Consider the following 19,678-nt stretch of genomic DNA (forward strand, 5'->3'; position numbering starts at 1 on the left):
CTCCTGGCTGCTCTTGGTAGCTTGATCTTTACTGCTGAGAAGGAATAAGCACTGAGGGTTGTGGCTTGACCCTGTTTGCTGTGTACGAGGCCATTCCACAGAGTCCCAGGGGCCAGGCAGCTCCCATGACCTCACTCATTTTTAATGATAATAAATCAGGAATGCTCTGACTCCTGACATTCAGTGCTACTTTGTTTAAAGCCTAATTACTGAGGCACTGGCTCAGCCTAATCTTAGTTAAAGAAGCAAAGCTTCTTAGAGTACACAGGATGGGGGAGATCCAGAGAGCTCTTTGGTGTAAATACTTGGAAAATCACGGGCAAATCCTTTTCTTCAGCTGGTAGGCATGCCTCTCCAAGGATATTACACCGTCAGAAGCAGAGAGAGAATAAGAAGCTGACATTACTTATGAATCAGTCCTGAAAAGATGCTTGATGAGTTGTGTATGCCCATGCAAATGCATCTTGTTTCAGATTACAGATGTATTTCAGGCATAACCAATTTGACCTTCTTCGCCTCCCTGCAGTTCTGCCCAGCGCTCCCTGACGAGCTTGGCAGCGGCTGCAGAGGAAGCCAGGTCCTGCCAGCAGCTGCTGACGGGCTTTGCTGCATGCTCATGAGTTCCAGAGCTGAGCCCAAATTCTGCAGCTGGGATGTGGGGACACAGGGGACGCTTTCTGGGGGCTCTGTGCTTATCCTTCCAGGGCATTTCTATCGATTTCTGATCAGACTTAAAACTATACCTAGTGGAACATGATCACCGTTCTTCCTCCTTTTTGAAGGGGATGCTTGGGCAAGAGTTTTGGAGCCCGACAGCTTGTCTGATATTTCGTAAGCTCTATTTTGACAAGCACTAAATCTGCACTTGCTGCATCTTTGGTGCTCCCTGGGGCAGCTCTGGCAGTGATGGACTGACACTGACTGCTCCACCTGGGTCTCCCCATGGCACCAGGGAAAGCTCCTCGAGGACCTCACAGCGTGTGCCCAGCACTCAGCTCAGGCTTTGACAGCCTAAGAGGGATGCACAAAACAGGGCCAGGCTCTCTTGTGGCATATCACATTCAGGTCCCATGGCTGAACCTTTTCTAAGCTGTCCTGCTGAAAAAACGTGACAGGTGAACCCTGTCTGAAGGATGTTGTCTGCTGGCTTTTTACTGCTTTAAGGAACTAATTCTTGTCTCGTTTCAGTGACGTCCACCTCTTCGCAATCCCACCTGAGCACACCATCAGCTTCCTCCTGCGCCTCCTGCCCGAGACCCCCAAGGAGCCCTTTGCCGTGTGGCAAATAACAGACGAGGACTTCCAGCCCCTCCTCGGTGTTAACCTTGACCGTAAGGTTTCATGTTGAATACGTTAACTCCAGGTATTTGCATACCTTTCTGCAGGCAGCAGAAATCATTTGGGTATTCACTTGGAAATCTGGGGGGGTTACTATTTTTTTTATTTTATTTTTTTATACAGCAGCAGTTTTCAGGAAGCTTTGTTGTTGCTGGCAACATCACATTTTAAATGCTTCCCTGTGCAATTAAAAGGTGTATTTTCATTTGTATTCTACTTGTAATATATCCTTCATTTTTACCTGTTACCTTTATTTTCCATTGTTTAGAAATATCTGATTATAACATATGAAATCTTTCACAATGTTTGTTTATTTACTTATTATTGTTCAGTATGCGGGTGAAATCAAATTCTCTTTTAATTCTAAGTTGTTATTTGTCCTGTTTTCCCTGTAGCCAGTAAGAAATCCTTGACCTATTTCAACCATGACTACAAGGCTGACTTGCAGGAAGTCTCCTTTGACCAACAGGAAGTGAAGAAGATATTCTATGGGAGCTTTCATAAGGTCCTTATCAAAAAAGGGAGAAATGTAGCTCACTATCTCATTCCTCTGACAGTATTATGCCATCAACGTGTATTGTGCAAAGTGAGGAGTGATTATAAGCACTTTGCATCCAGATTGCTAGGGAACCAGCAAACCTATTCGATGTGCTCAAGTTTATGATGGTAGGGAGTTTAGGTTCATCCCATGTGCAAAATGCAATTTTATTGATTGCTTCTTAAAATGCATTGCACATTTGCTCATTTTTTAAATGGTAATGGGGATGGGTTAATTATAAGCACACATAATGGCCATCATTTTTGCATGTAATATATGGTAATAACACAAAATGGCATAGGAATAAAATACACAGTGTATATTAAATTAATTCTTTGTAAAAGGCATGCATTTGCCATTTTGTTATTTATTCGTATAGAACGTATTTTCAAATATATGCTTTACTAAGGAGTCTGTGGAAGAGGTGTCAGAAATGCCTGAGAGGGGGCGGCCAGGGACAGTTTGAGAGCTGAGGGCAGTGACAAGCTCTGTCCAGAGGCAGGAGGGAATGAAGGGCTCTTTGGTGACCCGTGGGTCACTGCTATTTTCAGGTTCATTGGCCACAAAATGTTTATTGTCTCTGCAGATGCTTCCTTTTTCCTAGTCTAGTGCCCATCCACCAGGGCTGCCTGCTGAAGAGGCTGTGACTTCCCATGGGGATGGGTGGCTGGTCCCTTGTTTTTACCAGGACTCTTGCTTAAATTTCCAACTCTGGCAATGGGGCAGAAGGTGTTAGTGTGTTGAAAAGTCTCCGTGTTGCATTGCTGAAGTCCAGCCTGGCTCTTTCCACCCAGGTGCACGTGGCAGTGAGCCGCTTCAAGATCAAACTCTATCTGGACTGTAAGAAAATAGCAGAGAAACCCATCAACACTGTTGGCAGCATCTCTACAGCCGGCTTCATCATGCTGGGAAAAGTGACAAGGACCAGAGGGCCCAGGAGTGGGTCGGCATCGGTGAGTCCCAGGAGGGGCACGGTGTGGGAACTGGGGGCTTAAATCTGGAGCTGGCTGGGGTGGGCAGATGGAGAGGCGTTCAATCTCACGTCGTGCTGGCTCTGAATTCCTCCAAAGGCTGCTGTGACGCAGGACTGTGTCCTGATCCTGCTGATCTCTGTGATTTAATGAGCTTTCCTAGCGCAGTGTTTCTCTTCCTCTCCCCTCCTGCCTCTGTTTGAGGTCTGTGAGCAGAGGCAGCAGCGCCAGCAGGTCCCAATGCTTCATCCTCTGGGATGGAGCAATGCAAACCCTGCCCCAGCAGGCCCCTGTGGACAGGAGGGACAGTAAATTGCTTCTGAAAGGGAAGGTTGTGACATCTGCCCCCGGGTGGCACTGGGCAATGCCAGTGACTGAGGGCAACAGGTCCGGAGGGGCCTCGATCTCCATCGTGCTTGGGCTTGGGTCATTGCGTGCAGATGATGTGAAAATCATCTTCAGGATAGAGGCTTTTTGTCAGCAGCAATTTGAATTAAAATAACCCCAATGCTTAGTGCCAGCCGGCAGGCATGTCCTTATGGCATTGCAGAGCCCCCAGAGAGCCCATAACCTAAAAGAGGACAGAACAAGGAGAAGTTTGGGCTCACTGTCGTGCCCTGCAACAGCCCCATGCGTTGTCCAAAGGCAAAACCAGCCATGTGTGCCATTGCCTGGGAGTCCTCACAAAACAGGAATGTTAGATGTGCAGAATTAGGGGGAACTGCTCAGTGGGACTGTAGGAAGTTATTCATGGCTGTGAAGATTTTGCTCCTTGGCTCTGCATTTAGCTCTAGGAATGTAGGGGAAAAGAGCACGTCAGTTGGTCTGCAACTTCCCTTGCTTCAAAGAAAAGAACAGTTTGTCCCATGTGCATCCCCACCTGCCTCCTTGCAAAGAGGGAAGCAGAGGTCTGGGATGTACCAGGGAAAAAGTGGACGTTCAAGTTCCCTGTAAGATCTGGGATCAACCATATAACAAGCCAGGAGACAATGGGATTCAAGCAGTATTTACTTATTTCCTAAATAACCATTAGCAGCTTAATAAGCAGTTTAGACTGATCACATTCCTGTCAGACAGCAGCCAAGGGGGCAGGAGCCTGTGCTCTCCCTGCCCCTCCTAAATTCCCCTGGCTAACAGCTGGCTCGCGAGGTGTAGCTGACTAACAAACAGCTCCATGCCATCTCTGCTCCCGGTGCTTTTCAAGCCCAGCAAAGCTTCACATCTTCCACAGCTCTGCTGCCCTTGAGAAGACGGAGTGTCTCATTACTGGTTATTGTGGAACTTTGTTTTATTTAAGATATCTTTTAATGCTGCTGATCTGTGGGGTTCACCTGTCTGTCTGCTGTGTGCCACGCTCCCTCAGCTGTACAGCTTGCTCGCTGTTACATGCATGGAGTGGAAGGAAAAACGGATGAGAAATTGTATTAAGGAAATTAAAAAATCCTCTCTGCCTCATTATTTGTTGTTTAGCTCTCTGCAGTGCATGCCCCTGCGTTAATCACTATGGGAAGATGTGGCAGTTGTGAGGGATGTGGTGAGAAAGACAGGACAGGGTTCCTGGGAGGGGAGCACCTCTCTCCTGGGAGCTGCTGCCGTTGTATTCTTATGTCTATTCCCCTGAAAGGAGTGAAGAGAAGCTTGTTTTCACATTTTGGCAATGCTGACACCCAATTACTTGGGGACCTGCCTGCTGCTGTGGGTTTGTGTGAAAAATCAGAAACTTGGCTTTTGCTTGGTGACTGGCTTAGCGGAGACCTGAAGGCTGATAAATCGCTCCGTGGTCAGGGCTACTTCTTTTGGTATGGCTTTTGGGGCACAATTCCTGCTGGGACTGTATGGCAGAGTCTGTCAAACCATCACTGAAGGTTATTTCTAGCACTTGGACATCATGAGGTTTGGGGATGGATCCCGTGTGCCACTGTTACCTTCTTGTCACCTCTCTTTTCTCCCCCCCAGTTCCAGCTGCAGTCTTTGCAGATTGCGTGCAACAGCTTAGGGGCAGAGGAGGACAGATGCTGTGATCTTCCTGCACTGGTAAGACAAGAGGGATGGCTCTGCTAGCTGAGATGGGGCTGGTGATGATGGAACGCTCCCGTGGCACTGCAGTGACACTGCAAATGATTTTGGCGGACACAAGAAGTGTCTTTTATACATCACTTTTGCCTCATTTCTTGGGAATATCAACAGGATGTGTCTTGGTGGAGTGAACAAAGGTGTGTTTGCTTCAAAAAGCAAGATGACTGAGTCCCAAGGCAGTGCATATCCCTCCTGTCATGAGCCCATCTATGACAGCACCTTGACAATCCTAAGGTTTTGCTGCCAGCCCTCAGCCCTCGGGCACAACATCCCCTGCTCTTCCCTTCAAATCCCTGGCACAGAAGGTTGCTTTGTGGGTTGTGTGAATACCTAGCAAGGAGCAAATTATCTTTCTGAATGTCATGCAAATTTCAGGCAGGGCTGGTTCATATACACATACATGTATACTGCATAAATGTGCTATTTGATAGAAAAATAAGACACTAGAATTTTTACAAAAATCTCTTTGTGGTAGAGAAAATTTGTGTTTTTCTCCACTGGAAAGATTGACTTTTGAAATACTGCAAATGTTACCTGTCATCCATCCCACTTCTGCTGCATAGCTGCTCACATCACCCCGGTTTTTTTTCCTTTCAGAGGGATGAGGAGACCTGTCCGACCTTAGCTCCTGCCTGCTCTTGCACTTCTGGCCGCCCAGGCTTGCCAGGACCTCCAGGACCCCCTGTAAGTTCACCCTTCCACATGTTCCTCCAAAGCAGTATATATTGCATATAACTTGCTTGATGCTGTTCAGGCACCCTAGGCTTGAGGATAATATTCCTGGGGCTCCATGAGACCTTATGCTTCGTCTCCTGTCCTCATCCCAGGTTAAAACAGAGGGCAGCTCTTTGCTACCCAGCACAGACCCCAGAGCTTTGTTTCTCTGTGCACGTTGCAGCATTTTGGGAGTGCAACAGCTGCACTGGGAGCAGGCTGAGCATTTCCTTGTGCCACGTTAATCCTCTTAGGAGAGGGGGACAGGCTACCCTCGGTGCGTGTGCATGCAGAGATTTCGTGGATCACCAGCTCTGAAATTCTTTGTAAATGCCAAGACAAAAAACAGAAAGCAACAACAACAACAACAAAAAACCCTTCCTATCTGGATTCTCTGTTAAGTGGGAGCCTGATGAGTGTCTGCACTTATGGGCAGCGTAGAGAGAAAGGGGAGACTTGGCAGTCCTGCCTGTCCCCAGGGCTCACTCTCTTCACAGTGAGCATGACCTGCAAGGAAACCACGGAGAAAACTGGGAAAGTGATAAGTGTTTAAGTATGCAGTGTGTTCCAGGAAACAGTCTAAACAGATGCTAGGAAGTGGTTATCAAAATAAAAATATAAATCTGCATTTTATAAGTTTCAGGGAAAATGTTTTATGTGTGCACAGCAGCCAAAACCCAACAGCCTGACCTGGGGACCCAATTTTGGCCACTCCAGGTGCTTTTCTCATGGAAAGCAACCATGAAACTACAGCCTCCTTGCTCACCTGGCGAGGCTTTAGATCACCTCTCGCATTGCTGTGGTTTCACTGTGACTTCAGCTCCTTTGCAAAGAGCAGCTCCTCGATGCAGTAATTACACGCTCATTCCAGTGGAAGTTTAATTACTCAGCACACTCCGCTATCGCAGTGTGCTTCAATATCATAAGTGCATAATTACCATCTCGCATGGCCCTGTGGTTTAAACATCTCTGCAGTACGACTCTTTAAAGAGCAGGATTCTTTTAAGCATTAGGGAAAATACGGTTTTGACACACAACCTTATTCTCACACCATCAAGCCCTTGGTAATTTGCCGCAATTACAAGAGCACTTGCTGCTACATTTAAAACTCTTTTTGCTCAAAGCCAGCAAGTCTGTGTCCCACCTTGCGTGTGTCGCTGTCCTTTATTTATTTATTTTTTATTTGAGCATGCCCTTCTGACTTCTGAAATGGGCTTCTGGGTGCTTCTGAAAACACTTTTTGCAAAGCTGCTTGCTTGTATTCCTTAATCCAAATCCATTGTTTTTTTTCAGATTCAAGAATAGAAACTTTCAGATTAAGTTCACGTGTTATTTTAAGGTTCACATGGTATGGTTCATGCCAGAAGATTAGTTTCCTGTCTGATCCAGCAGTTCTGAGGATGCAGAGCTGAGCTGGGTCTCCCCAGTGCCAGATATTGTCCCTGATCTTAGCGTCTGTCTCTTGGGATGATGTTACAAACACCAGCCTAATCCCAAAAGGCTGCAGGCACAAGCCCCTCTTTATTTCTTCCCCAGCACCTTCCCATCTTCACGTGTGAGCCCTTCTCCATTTATTGCATGGATTTGCTTGGGGGTTGGAGGGAGGAGGTTGAAGAGGTTAAAGCTTCAGCTCTCCTTGCTGGTGGTGAGTGCGGTGCAGCCACTGCCAGGCACCCAGGGCTGTGCTGTCCTTTCTCCTCCCCTCTTCCACGTTTACTGGATGACTCAAATAATTTTTTTATTGTCCCCATTTTGTGAGATCTCTCTGGGTCAGGAATGATCTTACATCATTTGTATATAGCAAAATGCGCCAACTCCCATCCCGTAGGCTTTTGTTCACACTGCTGTAAGGATTACGATATTATTAACAAAAACTTTGTGTTTTACTGGCAGGGCAGCCCTGGGAGGAGAGGACCGCAAGGGGAGCAGGGGGAGCCAGGGCCCAAGGTGAGTCCTGGTGCTCAGCACCACCACTGGCCTCCTTTGCAGGGTGTTTCAGAGGCAGGATGCGCAGCTGGGTGTGCTCGGTCCTGGTGTGAGCTTGGTTCCCTGGGCTGGGAGCTGCCACACTGCAGCACAGAGCCTTAGAAAGTGATGCACTGAGGAGGACGGGATCACATTATTAATTAAATGCTCAGTTGGGCTATGGAAATTGAGGTGATAGGCCTGATGGTGTTGAATTAATGCAAAGTATGTGGTCAGCAGTTTTCTTAGAAAGCAGCTTTGCTGGATAACGGTCAGGTTTGTGCTGTGCTTGAGCTGCAGCTCTCTCATTTTCTTCCGTGGAAGATGCACCAAAACCTTCCACCTAAAAGTCAAAGGCAGCTGAGGTTACTGGGGACTCCTTCACTGCCCTGACTTCATCTTGAATCCTGTGGATAGTTCGTGCTGACCCAGGTCATGCAGCACAACCCATGTGGAGAGCAGGAGCTAATTGCTTGCTTTCTTTGATTTCATGTCTTTGGCTTTAGGGTGAACCAGGCCCACCCGGAAAAGTGGGGCCAGCAGGCCCCAGTGGCCAGCAGGGCTCTCCAGGCTCCCAGGGAATCACGATTCAGGGTCCTGTGGTATGTCATCTCTTCCACTGCCTTTTTCTGTCTCCTGCTCTTTGCAGTTAGAACATGCTCCAGAAATCAGTGTCCCCATAATCCTCCCCTCCTCCCACCCAAAACCTGGCCTATGTATTGACATCATCCTTATTAACAGCTAGACAGCTGCGCTAGAGAGAGGTGCTGATCGTTTCCTTCATGCTGATGAGGCCTGGGTTTTAGTCATTCTGGCAAAAAAACCCTGCTTCTGTCCAGACTCTCCCTAGCGTGCCTTTAATGAAAACAAGCCCAGAGCAGAATTCAGGCATTTCTCTTCGCAGCGATCGTCATCGCTTGGCAAGGAGCAGAGGTGGAGGCTGCTGCGTGCGTGTCTCGGACAGCAGAATCCCCACGAACGTGCTGTGGTTGCAAAGCTCCCCGTAGCATCACCCAGGAGCAATGCAGGATGTGGATGTGTAGCAGCAGGATGCTGCTTCCCTTAAAGGCTGTTACAGCATGCCTAACCATGTGCTTTTATTTTAATTCAAAGGGACCACCAGGTATAAAAGGAGAGAAAGGAGACACTGGAAGTCCTGGCGTGCAGGTAATGGCAGACACCATTCTGTTTAATTATCTCAAAGATTTGCCTATTTTCTCCATTAACTAATTAAAACAAGGCTGAAAAGCTGTAGAGTTGTACCTGCTGTCTGCTTGGAAACTGTTTCATTGCGGAGTGTCATCGTCCCAAGGGAAACTGAGTCAGCTGCTGGGAAAAGGAAAGCCCTGTGTGGAAGCTAGAGATAATGCAATTAATGGTGGGGTGACTGTGACTGCTCTGTTTCATGAATAACTCTGTTTCTTCTTCCATTTTTTTTTCCTATTTCCCTTGTTACAAGATGAAGTAGGGCAATGATAACCTGATGCCAACTTTACCCAGCAATTCTGATTTACAGGGCATTCCTGGCGTGCAGGGAGCTCCCGGCAGGGATGGTCTTCAAGGTGCAAAGGTAAAATACCTCTCAGTTTTTGTTCATGGGTGCCTAAAGTTCAGCTTTGAGTGTACTTCAGACATCCAGCTCTGTGATTATGCACCAAGCCAGAGGGATTGGAGTAAAAAAAGAAATACGGGGTAATCTTAGGTTTAGTCAAATTTGTGTGATTGACCAGGTGCCAACACTTCTGCCTTCTTGGTAGATGTTTTTCACCCATTTCTGGCAATCTCCTGGTAAAAGCATCACAGGGAGAAACCACCTCACTGTTTACTGTGTCTCTTTGAGTCCTCTTGGAAATGCTTGACTGGATTTGGTTTTGCAGGGGGTGAGGGGACTAGAAGGCACCGCTGGGCCCCCAGGACCTCCTGGACCAAGGGTGAGTACATGGGCCATGCAGATCTGTTTGGGATTTCTTCCTCAGCAGGAGCTTGAGGTTTCTGCTGTCCAGCTGCCATCCAAGGGTGTCAGGGCAAAAACAAGGAGCTTAAACATAACAGCTGGAAAAAAAAAATAGATGAAAGTATATGTAGTGTTTTTTTTTTTCCTCTCCTTATTTTTTTTCTTCCCTTTAAAGGCTCCAAAGGACACAGAAACTTCATAAATAGGAGAGGACCAAGTGATGCTCACTTCCCACCCTCTAACCTGCAGTTACTGTTGTAAAGTTTTAAAGGCAAACACAGGTTTTAAAGGGAAAAAAAAAAAAAAAAAAGAAAAGAAAAAAAAACAGCAGCATGGTATTAGCAGTCTGAAGAAAAGGGTTATGCTCTAGGCTGTCTCTAAATCTGAATATGTAATGAAGGAGCTAAAGCCTGTAGGGTAAAACAACACGTTGCAGTTTATTGGTAAAACTCAGCTTTGCTGGCCTGACTGTAGTTGAAATACTAATAGGAGATGATGTGAGGATGACTCACACATGATACACTCTTGGCATTGCCCTCGTGGCTGGATGAGGTATTCACAAAAATCTTCAGGTTACAATGCTCTTGCTGGAGTCCTCCAAACTCAAGCTGCTGGTGGCCCTGGAGCTGCAAGGAGACGTCAGCCTTGAAGAGAAAGCAAAAGAAATTTAGGAAGTGTCTGGACTTTCATCTGCATCTTGTAATTAATGTCTGCAGGGTTTCCAAGGAGTGACAGGCTCCCGAGGCAGCAGTGGTGAGAAGGGACCTCCGGGTGACGTTGGGCCAACAGTAAGTTTCTGCTTGGGGGTCTCAGGGAAGGCCAAGTCGTGAAAACACCAAGTGCAAGCAAGCTGTTCCCATGGAAGCTCTCCCTCAGTGTCTAAAAAAGAGTTTTAATTCACAATCACCGTACATTTACAGCTACACAAAATTCAGCATCTAAACCCTAACAGCCCTGGGCTTTTAGGGGCAACCTTGTGTTTAGATGTCAGATGTTTATTCTCAGAAGTTAAAAACCACCCACTATGTTAGGAAACCTCTTCTAAGTTTCTGTCTATGAAATTTCTGCATCCCCATTGATGGTGCATGGCGCCACTGCTCCAGCTGCTGCTTTGTTATTCTTTTCCTTAAAAAAAGAAACCTAAATATTCCTGTGAGATCAAAGCTCTTTTAGTCAATGTCATCAGGTCAAGGAAATTATGAGTGTGTGGCACACAGACCTGGTGCTTTATGTCCTGCTGATGTAACCTGCACCCACATCAATCTTATTTTCTTCTCCTCCTCTTCCTAGACATTGACTTTTCTGCTTTCCTTGTAGGGACTGCCGGGTCCAAAAGGAGAAAGAGGAGAGAAAGTAAGTTCTTCTGCTACAGGGCCGCTGCACAGCTACATCCTGCACTCAAAAGAGTGGATGTGGTAACTTGCTTTGTGCTTACAGCATGTAAAGACCTTTTTGGTGCCGAATAGCCGAACATACCTATAGCTTGTGGCTTTCCACTCACCTGCACTGGCTCTTCTGATGGGATATAAATAATAAACAGCGGCTTAGTGCCAATTGTAGTAGCAAAGAAGAAAAGCCAATTGCAGATCTATTCTTTGCTGAGATGTTAAAACCAAAACCACTGGATTTCACTGTGTTTTGTTTTGTTTTTCTTTTTTTTTTTTTTTTTTTTTTTTTCTGTACTGGGGGCTCATTTGTCACAAACCCCTGGCATTCTCTAGCACAGAGCCTTTTGAGGTCAGGAGAGCCACACTGCCTTTGAAGGTTTTCTTTCTTTTATTGTGAGAGGAAGCTTTGCTCATCCTGACCTATGGTTAAAAAGAAATCCTGTTTCTGTCTAGGATACCAAGTCTCATTGCAAAGATTGACTGAGGTGAATTAAGCTTCAGGCAGGAGCAAGCTACTTTTGACAGACAGCTTTTGTTTCAAGTTAATTCCTCAGAATTATAATTTTAATATCATTCTCCTTCCATTCCCACCAGCTTTTCCTTTTCTATACTTCTCCACCCCAGTGAAACTTTGCTTGTTACCTCCCATGGGTGTTTTGCCAAGCTTTTGTTTAATTCTGTGTAATTTGCACGGCAGTCCAGCCAGAGGTATATATTTTAGAAATGGTTCCAGAAATTTTCAATGTGTTAGCTATGAATTTTCAGAAATAGAGTCAGTGTTCATTTTAAAGCAGCTTTTTACATTTTTATTACTTCTCCCTGCGTTACTAAAACTTTACAAAGAAACCATCAGATATAACTTATTCAGAATACAGGAAGAGTAAGAATCAATATTCATAAAAGATTTAGACAATGATAGGACACTGTAATATCTGATCATGTTTAAAGTTTTACGTATCACAGAATATTAAGTTAGTGTCTTATCAATTTTGATGAAATTTGAGAGAAATTTACTCTCCCTCTTTTGGTACCTTCGGTTATCATAGCGATTCAGTCTGTTTTTCTGTGCTTTTCTGTGTGGGAGAAAAGCAATTATTGATGCTTTCCAATCACAATTTCACGGCTTCAGAACTTTGTGATAAATAAATAAAGGCACATTTTATAGTGATTAATATCTCTGTTACTCAAGCTGACAAAATAATAGGCAGAAAGCTATCCTGCGTTATGATATCGATCCTTTCTAAAACATATTAATAAAAGATATTAATGCTTGTTTTATTTATTTTTTTATATATGTTGCTTCATTTTAGGGTGAACCACAGTCCTTGGCCACAATTTACCAGCTCGTCACCCAGGCTTGTGAGCGGATGATTCAGAGTGAGTATAACCAACCTGCCTCCCAGGTTTGTCAAAGCCTCTCCAGCAGCAGTGAACAAAACCATACTGGAAGATGGCACAAAGCTGTAGTGAGCCAGGGATCTCCCCTGTCCTGTGCCATACCGAGCACTATGCATAGCTGATGTCCCACCACAGGCTCTCAATGCTACTTTGGTTTATTGGGTGGTATTAGCGCAAAGATTCATTAAATATTTTTTAGGAAAACCCCTTTTTTCCTTGCAAACGTTCCTTTCCTCTCAAAAGGTAGAGGTTCAGTTATGAAAGAAATGATTCTGCCAGTGATTTGTGTGGATTCCTCTTGAGATGAGTCAGTTTTGGTAAAGCTCCTGTGCTGTGATGCACAAAGAGAAGCAGTGGTTTGCCCAAGGTCAGACAGCAAAACAATGACTCAGCTGTCCATCCTCCTCCTCAGCTTCTGGCTTTCTCAGTTTGAGCTGATAACGTTTTCACACTAAATGGTAGTTTTAAGGAACTTTTTAGGCAACATCCTCAGATTTAGTCTCTTTCCTGAATTCCCCAGGCAAGCAAACTTTCATTTTCTGTCTTGCTTTCTCAGCTCATGTGTTGAAGTTTGACTCATTCATTCATGAACATGCAAGGAAACCAGTTCCTGTTTGGGAAGAAAGATTAAAGCCAGGAGAACCAGGACCACCAGGTCCTCCAGGTCCCCCTGGGAGCAATGGAGAAAGAGGAGAAAATGGCATCCCTGGCCAGCCAGGAAAAGATGGGTATCCTGGAGAAAGAGGTATGGACAGAAGCATTTATAAGGCTTCTGGCATGGTATGAGCAACAAGAGCCTTGCATAGGACTAAAAAAAATGGATTAATATAATCTCAAGAAGGGGTACCAGTTATTGCACAAGATTGTGAATGTTGGAAATATATTTTGTTTGGATTTGCAGACATTTACCTGTCAAGATAAAATAAATCTTGGTTTCAGCAGTGACCTAACACCTCTAAGTAACTAGAGACACACTGTTTCACTCCATGGCAATATTCAGATATAGCTGGGATTTGTGGAGCTTATCAAAATGACGCTGAAAAGAAAAGGAAAGTAACAACCTGCAGATGTTTCCAGCCTGCTGAGTGAGGAGACGGCAGAAGACAGATCTCACTGAGAAACAATCTTAAGGACAGGGCTGATCAAAATATTTTCATTTTAAAAATAACAAAATAATGGTATTTTGTCAAAATGTACTTTTTCTATTGAGATGTACTGCTTTTGCTAGCAATTTCATGAGAAAACAGTGAAACAGCCTGACTTACTGGTATGTGGTCAATGAGATGATTCATGAGCAATGAATCATGAATAACATGAGAGTGGACCTCATACTCAGCCCAGTGCAGTAACAGTAGTGTTTTGAATTTTTCTGTGAAAATCTCCTTTTTCAGCTACTTAAGGCTGCAGATCAATTCTGGAGAGAGTACTGTTTGTCATAGACAATTGTTTGCTCTGCAAAAGAGAGTAGGTGCATTGAGAAAATTCAAAGAAATGTGTATTTCTGTTACACAAGAGGTTGTGACCTTCTTTCACTTCAACTTCTAGGAAGAGGCTGGTGGGGAGGTCGTGGGAGTATTAACTAAGGATGAAATGCAAAATGTAGTGAAGTGAAGTGTAGTGAAACTTCTTTGTTTTCTGTGATTAGGTGCCCCAGGACCTAAGGGAGAAAAAGGGATGCCTGGAGTCAACGAGGAAGGGATTCAAGGACCCAGAGGTAGAACAGGTAAATGCAGCCTCTCTGCCTTGACCCCAAAGAGCCATTGGAGCTCACTGGCTGCCAGATTCAGAGCATCTTCAGCCTTAGGACCACTGTGGTGGAACTGATCAACCTTCCCACCGCAGCATCCTGGCTGGTTCCTCTCTGCTAAGATACGAGACTGTTCCAGGCAGCCTCCTTCCTTTGGTACCCATTCTTATGTAACGATGTATTTTAAGGACCTGAAGCACATCCAGGGAGTTTTACTTTTGCTGCCTTTATGCGTACAAGAACAGATGTTCAAGGGATAGAATCTCTTCGAAAATTCAGCTTGTGAAACACAAGGGTTTCTAAGTAATCTGTTAGGATTTGGTGTGCTCCTCCGTCCTGATCCTTGTTACTTGAAATCAAGGTGGGGTTTACCACTGACTGAACAAAACAGGCACTGAAAAGAGAGTGTGGCCAAACATATTCTTCTGTATTTAAATTTTTATAGTTGAGATATAAAGTTACAACAACTGTGAGTCTGAGATGGATCCTGGTTAAGGTGACTTTCTGCATTGATGCTTAAGTGAGCTTGCTTTGGATTCTCATAACCAGGCTTCGTTTTCAGCCAAGCTGGGCACCTTTAAGGTCAAGGATAAGACCTCTGGTTACTGGGATTCAGAAGAGGCCCAACTTTTTTCCCCTAAATGAGGAAACAATATTCAGAAAAGTAGGATGAGGAAAGTATAGAAGAGGTGTTACACCAAAGCAGTGGATGTGCTATGGCTTACTGTGGTTCTCCTTCTTTAGGCCCACCAGGAGAAGTCGTGCTGGGAAAACCAGGTCCAAAGGGTTACCCTGGGAACACGGGTCCTCAAGGTTTTCCTGGTGTCAGGGGACAGCCTGGCCAGTCGGGATATCCAGGTGGTTGTGATATCTCTGGATGTTATGGAGCAGATAGAAGAGGTAAGTCTTGACTATCTAAATGCAAAAGTTATGATTTTGGAACTGGTCACTTCTCTTAACTTAAACAAGGCAGAGACCTTTGTTCATCCTTCAGGCAATGTCAGTCCTGCAAGAGCCTCCTTTGCAATCAGAATGATTCACGTGCAATTAGTCTATTAATATGGATAAAAGCCAGCTCAATCGGCTACTCCTCGGCTATCCATCATAGATTAACACATAATTGCAGTAGTAGTTGAGCAGGTGGAGTGATCTTGAGGTGTCTTCTATTCTTAATGTCCCTGACAGTGTTTCCATGTTGGAGAGAGAGTAAAAAATACCTCGGTGCCTACATATATATTTCATGGAGGCTCAGTTGTACAAAGTCCTGGAAAATGAATTAAACCACTGGCACTAGGCAAAAGATTTACAAGGGAAAATAATTAATTCTGCACCATTCCTTCTCAGTACGTGACACTGATTTATTCTCTCGCTCAGTGGCCTCATCTCATTTCCCCACACAGATTTCATCCCCTGATGGCTGATGCAGAGGCAGCTGAGGACAGTTCTCTTCCCTGGAAACCTCTGGGTGAAAGCACCACATGGTCTAAGAGCAGCAGCCACCTGAACACCAAATGCCTTGTTTGTTTTTTTAATGTCTTATCATTTCTATAAGGACATGTCAATCAAACACTGCAGCCAGCAAACCAGCCTGCGTACAGATGAGTCCCAGGCATCTTGCTCTGTTTTTCAGCACTGGATGACTGCAGTGTTCAAACTCACATGGCATGTCCAACAGCAAGGCAAACACAGCCAGAGGTGCAGGATGACAGACTTGTAAGAAAAAGGAATAATGTATTGAATGATTCTGATTCTACAAAACGCTCAGAAATAACAGATTTTTTTCCCATTTGTCTGTCTGTGGTTTATTTTTGTCACTTGTTATTCTGTGTCCCCAGCACAGAGAAAAACAGCACCTCATGCCTGAAGATGCAAAACATCCACCGAAGCAAAACTGAGTTGTGTGTTGGTTGACAAGGTAACAAAATCTAGTGCCATTTGGGCTGTTTCTGCTCCTGACAAATGGCTGATGGCTTCCTTGCAGTGGTGTTACGTGCACGAGCACTGCAGACAGGGTGATAACCTTCCCGTTATGTGACAAACCCAAGCATTTAGCCTCATTCTCTGGGGCTTGATAACTGTCAAGCAAAGCTTTCGATCAGGCCTGCTTGTACACAGCCATGTACAGCAAGGAGCTGGAGATTAACCTACTGGCTTTTTCCACCTGTGCCTCCCGCAATCAGAGTAGCTACTTTACATTTTATCAGGTAGAATATTGAATAGCTCTGAGTCAGACTTCTATCTATATGACATGGAGGTAATTGCAACGTTACACCCCTTCCTTGCATGAGCCATAGTCTAACGTGGATCCACAACAAACTGTACAGATGCAGATAGAAATGTACGTCCTTTGCAATCTCTGCGTGAGGATGTGCTCTGTTACACCCGTTGTGAACTGCTCCTGCTGCCAAACAACTGCTCCTGAACTGGGATCTACACCTGGAGGAACACAATATTTCATGTTTCTAAAATTAAAACAGCACAACCTATCAGCATAATTTTTTTTAAAGATGCTAAGAGGCAAAATATAGAGTGTGATGCATATTCCTCTGCACCTGATTTGGATGTGCAATTTCTGCAGCTACATGCAGCTGGGTATTCATATAGCAGTAGCCAGCCTTCAAAAACTTAAACACATTTATATTTAGAAACAGAATTGTCAGATAACTACTGAAGAGGTTTGCCTTAAGAAAATGAAGCTGTTTAGATACTGATTCCAAATGTTGCTTCTTGACATTGTGAAAAAATCTTATAGAATTTAGAAATTTTGCTAAAGTATTTGAACATATCAGATGCGTATAGGATTTACCCTAAAACAAAAGATACATAAAGATACTACTTTGAATACTTACAGAATGCAGTAACTGTTCTTGGCTTAATTTATGTTAATTCTCTAGCAACTCCCAAGAATTAATATTTTCACTATGACATATGGTGCCTTTGGGAAATATAGGAAAAACCACAGAACTACCACGCTGATAGAATTAATGTTTCTGTTCACTTTGGAGCTCTCCAGACTTGCATTGAAATATAAAATAAAAATCTTCCCAGCTTTTGCTAGATGTTACCATGGGCAAAGCTCCAGCCAGAAGAAAAAGGAGAGGTCGGAGGAGCTGAAACATACAGCACGTTGTGAAAGCAGTGCTGCGAGGAGCTGCATTTATTGGGATAGACACCTTGTGTGCCTGTTGTGGAGTTGTAGGTGTTTCCATTTATACAGGTCAAAGAGCTTTTGACTTATGCTTTTCCCATTCTTTGAAAAAATGAAGATACTCTGAAAATAGACCTATGAAGCCTGCGTTAAGCTGCATGCAGAACGCTTCTGTGTTTGTGTCTGGATATCAGACCTAACACCTGTGGAACTGGAAGAGCAAAGTAATGGGGAGGAAAGGCAAAGAGGCGAAAGGGGTACCCTGCATAGCAGAACCTAAACCTGGTCCCTTAAAAACACCCACAAACTGGAAAAAATAATTCAGTGTGCAACATCTGTGTTTTGCACATAATTATGCTTTTGATGTAAATTAGGGCAGCCAAACTCCCAGTTCTGATCTTGTATTTCTGTCAGCTCAAACCTACTAACTGGAGGTGATTTGTCACAGGGCTCCTTCATTTTACTTGATCAATTAGCTCTGAAAGCGACTAACATCATCTCACCGGACACCTTGCCCAGCCCAAATTGCACTTCCCTCCTCTGCCAGTGAATACAGAAACCAGCTGTTTGTGGATATTAATATTCCCTTAGCTCTTTGCTAAATGCAACCTGTTGCTGTCCCTGTTGTGCTGTTCCTTGGTATGCTTCAGACTTTTCTGGCCCAATTTATCACTTTTAATGCAAGCTGCAGTTAAAAACAGTGACATGCATAGCAACGAAGTACTAAAAACTCCCTTGCAGTTTTTTTCCTTAGTAGGGACTTCACTCTCAAAGCTTTTATCACTACAGATAAAAGTTGGGATATTAATTTTTCTGGATTTAATCCTGTTTTCTGGACAACTCTGATTTAATCTCAGTGCATAAATTTAGCATGTCCCTGCAAAATCCCACCAGTTCCTACTTTTTCCTCACCTTTGCAAACTGGTGCCTGTTTACCAACCTTTCTGTTCAGTCATTAAGGAAAGATTTTGTGCTGATTTGCTCATTCTTTGTACTGCCCGTACATTATCTGTTATACAGACTTTATTTTCCACACAGTGTGTAGTGTGATACCACATCCTTAGAGTTTCTTACATCTTTAAAGCTTCCATCCTCCTGTCTTTAAATTAAGATACATTTGGATTTTTTTTTATCCTTACTGCAGAATTTGACCTACCTGGTGAAACTAGATTCTGGCAGAGGCTGAGGACCTTTCATAGACAGATTATTTTGCCACAAGCATCATAATAAGGCATTAAACCAGCCTCAGGGGTAGGATGAGATAAGCACAGAGGACTCACTAGCAGCACTGCTAACAAGCAGCTCTGAGAAAGCTTTCTCCAGGACTCAGGACTTTGGCTTGCCCAAATATAAAGGGCTGGAGACCAAAAAGCTTTTATGGGTGGAGACAAAATACCTTACAAAAAGGCATCACTGCAGCAAGGCAGAGCCCATAGGGGCTATCAAGGCAGGTGGGGCTGTCACAGGAGGTTTTCCTTAGCACTGGGTGTGTTTTCCACCTCACAGGTGTGTCTGTCTCTGCACAACTGGCTTTGAGTCTAGTTTCTAGAGAAATGCCTGGAGAGAAGCTTATGCAAAGGGGATGTGCTATAGGTTATGTGAATTAGCTCACTGGAGAATGAGGTGATATCGTGGACGACAGCCCTGAAAACAGCTGGGGAAGTGGGAATTACATAGCTCATCCTACCAGCCAGCTGCAGATGAAATATCCTGAGCGCCTTATGGCTGGGAAGATGACCCAGACAAAGTGAGTATTTGGCAACCAGAAGGAAGGGGATGGAAGGGAAATAAAATAAAAAAAAAAAAAAGTTGTAACTGAGGTGATTGCAGGCAGGTTCCTGTGCCTTTGGTCTTCTTCCACTTGCGGTCAGTGGAGCTGTACTAGTGGGAAAGCATGAACCACCATGGTGAGGATATGAGCACAATAGCAATCAGCCTCTGTATTTGTTTTTTGTGATATCTTTAGGGTCTTTAGTTTTGCATTTTCTGGTCCTAAAAATCAGGTACTTTGCTCCAGGTTTTGCCCAAGACAGCTTTAGAGTTCCTGTTGTATCCATCTTGTTTCCTCACCCTTCTGAAGTCAGCTTGGTCAGTCAAGTCTTGGGGATCAGTTCTGAGCCGGGAATGTTACAAAACAGCCTGGCGATGCACTTTTTAATTTTTTTTATATATTTTTATTTTTTTTTTCCCCTGGAGCCTTTCATATGTTAAAATCTCTTGTTCTGTTTCATGGATTTTGAATAGCAGAATTATTCATTTTTCTACACTTAGTCTGATTCATGTCCCAGTTTTATTCCAGTTTCTGATCATTGAATCCTACGGAGGAATATCATCCTCTTTAGTAACCTCCAGGATGGAATAATCTGTCCAAGAGAGAGAGCTGGGGCTTGGTTCTTATTTCCCTCCCTTAAATGTTACTAACAGGCACAGCAGAAGCAGAA

At 44.3% G+C, this 19,678-nt stretch overlaps 1 protein-coding gene across 2 annotated transcripts in view; it reads left to right on the top strand.

Annotated features, from left to right (window-relative positions):
* Positions 1 to 15,877, top strand: part of COL20A1 (collagen type XX alpha 1 chain) — a 44,583-nt gene extending 28,706 nt beyond the window's left edge. For both annotated transcript variants that reach the window (XM_068700808.1, XM_068700809.1), the window contains 17 exons: positions 1,189 to 1,331; positions 1,734 to 1,843; positions 2,671 to 2,829; positions 4,804 to 4,881; positions 5,521 to 5,607; positions 7,531 to 7,584; positions 8,109 to 8,204; positions 8,716 to 8,769; positions 9,119 to 9,172; positions 9,480 to 9,533; positions 10,273 to 10,344; positions 10,874 to 10,909; positions 12,255 to 12,321; positions 12,899 to 13,087; positions 13,988 to 14,065; positions 14,834 to 14,989; positions 15,490 to 15,877. In XM_068700808.1, the coding sequence (XP_068556909.1) occupies positions 1,189 to 1,331; positions 1,734 to 1,843; positions 2,671 to 2,829; positions 4,804 to 4,881; positions 5,521 to 5,607; positions 7,531 to 7,584; positions 8,109 to 8,204; positions 8,716 to 8,769; positions 9,119 to 9,172; positions 9,480 to 9,533; positions 10,273 to 10,344; positions 10,874 to 10,909; positions 12,255 to 12,321; positions 12,899 to 13,087; positions 13,988 to 14,065; positions 14,834 to 14,989; positions 15,490 to 15,503 (1,501 nt within the window). In that variant the 3' untranslated portion in view covers positions 15,504 to 15,877. The remainder of the gene's footprint in view (positions 1 to 1,188; positions 1,332 to 1,733; positions 1,844 to 2,670; positions 2,830 to 4,803; positions 4,882 to 5,520; positions 5,608 to 7,530; positions 7,585 to 8,108; positions 8,205 to 8,715; positions 8,770 to 9,118; positions 9,173 to 9,479; positions 9,534 to 10,272; positions 10,345 to 10,873; positions 10,910 to 12,254; positions 12,322 to 12,898; positions 13,088 to 13,987; positions 14,066 to 14,833; positions 14,990 to 15,489) is intronic.
* The last annotated feature ends 3,801 nt before the right edge of the window (positions 15,878 to 19,678 follow it).

Source organism: Anas acuta, chromosome 16 (genome assembly GCF_963932015.1).
Source record: "Anas acuta chromosome 16, bAnaAcu1.1, whole genome shotgun sequence".
NCBI classification, from domain to species: Eukaryota; Metazoa; Chordata; class Aves; order Anseriformes; family Anatidae; genus Anas; species Anas acuta.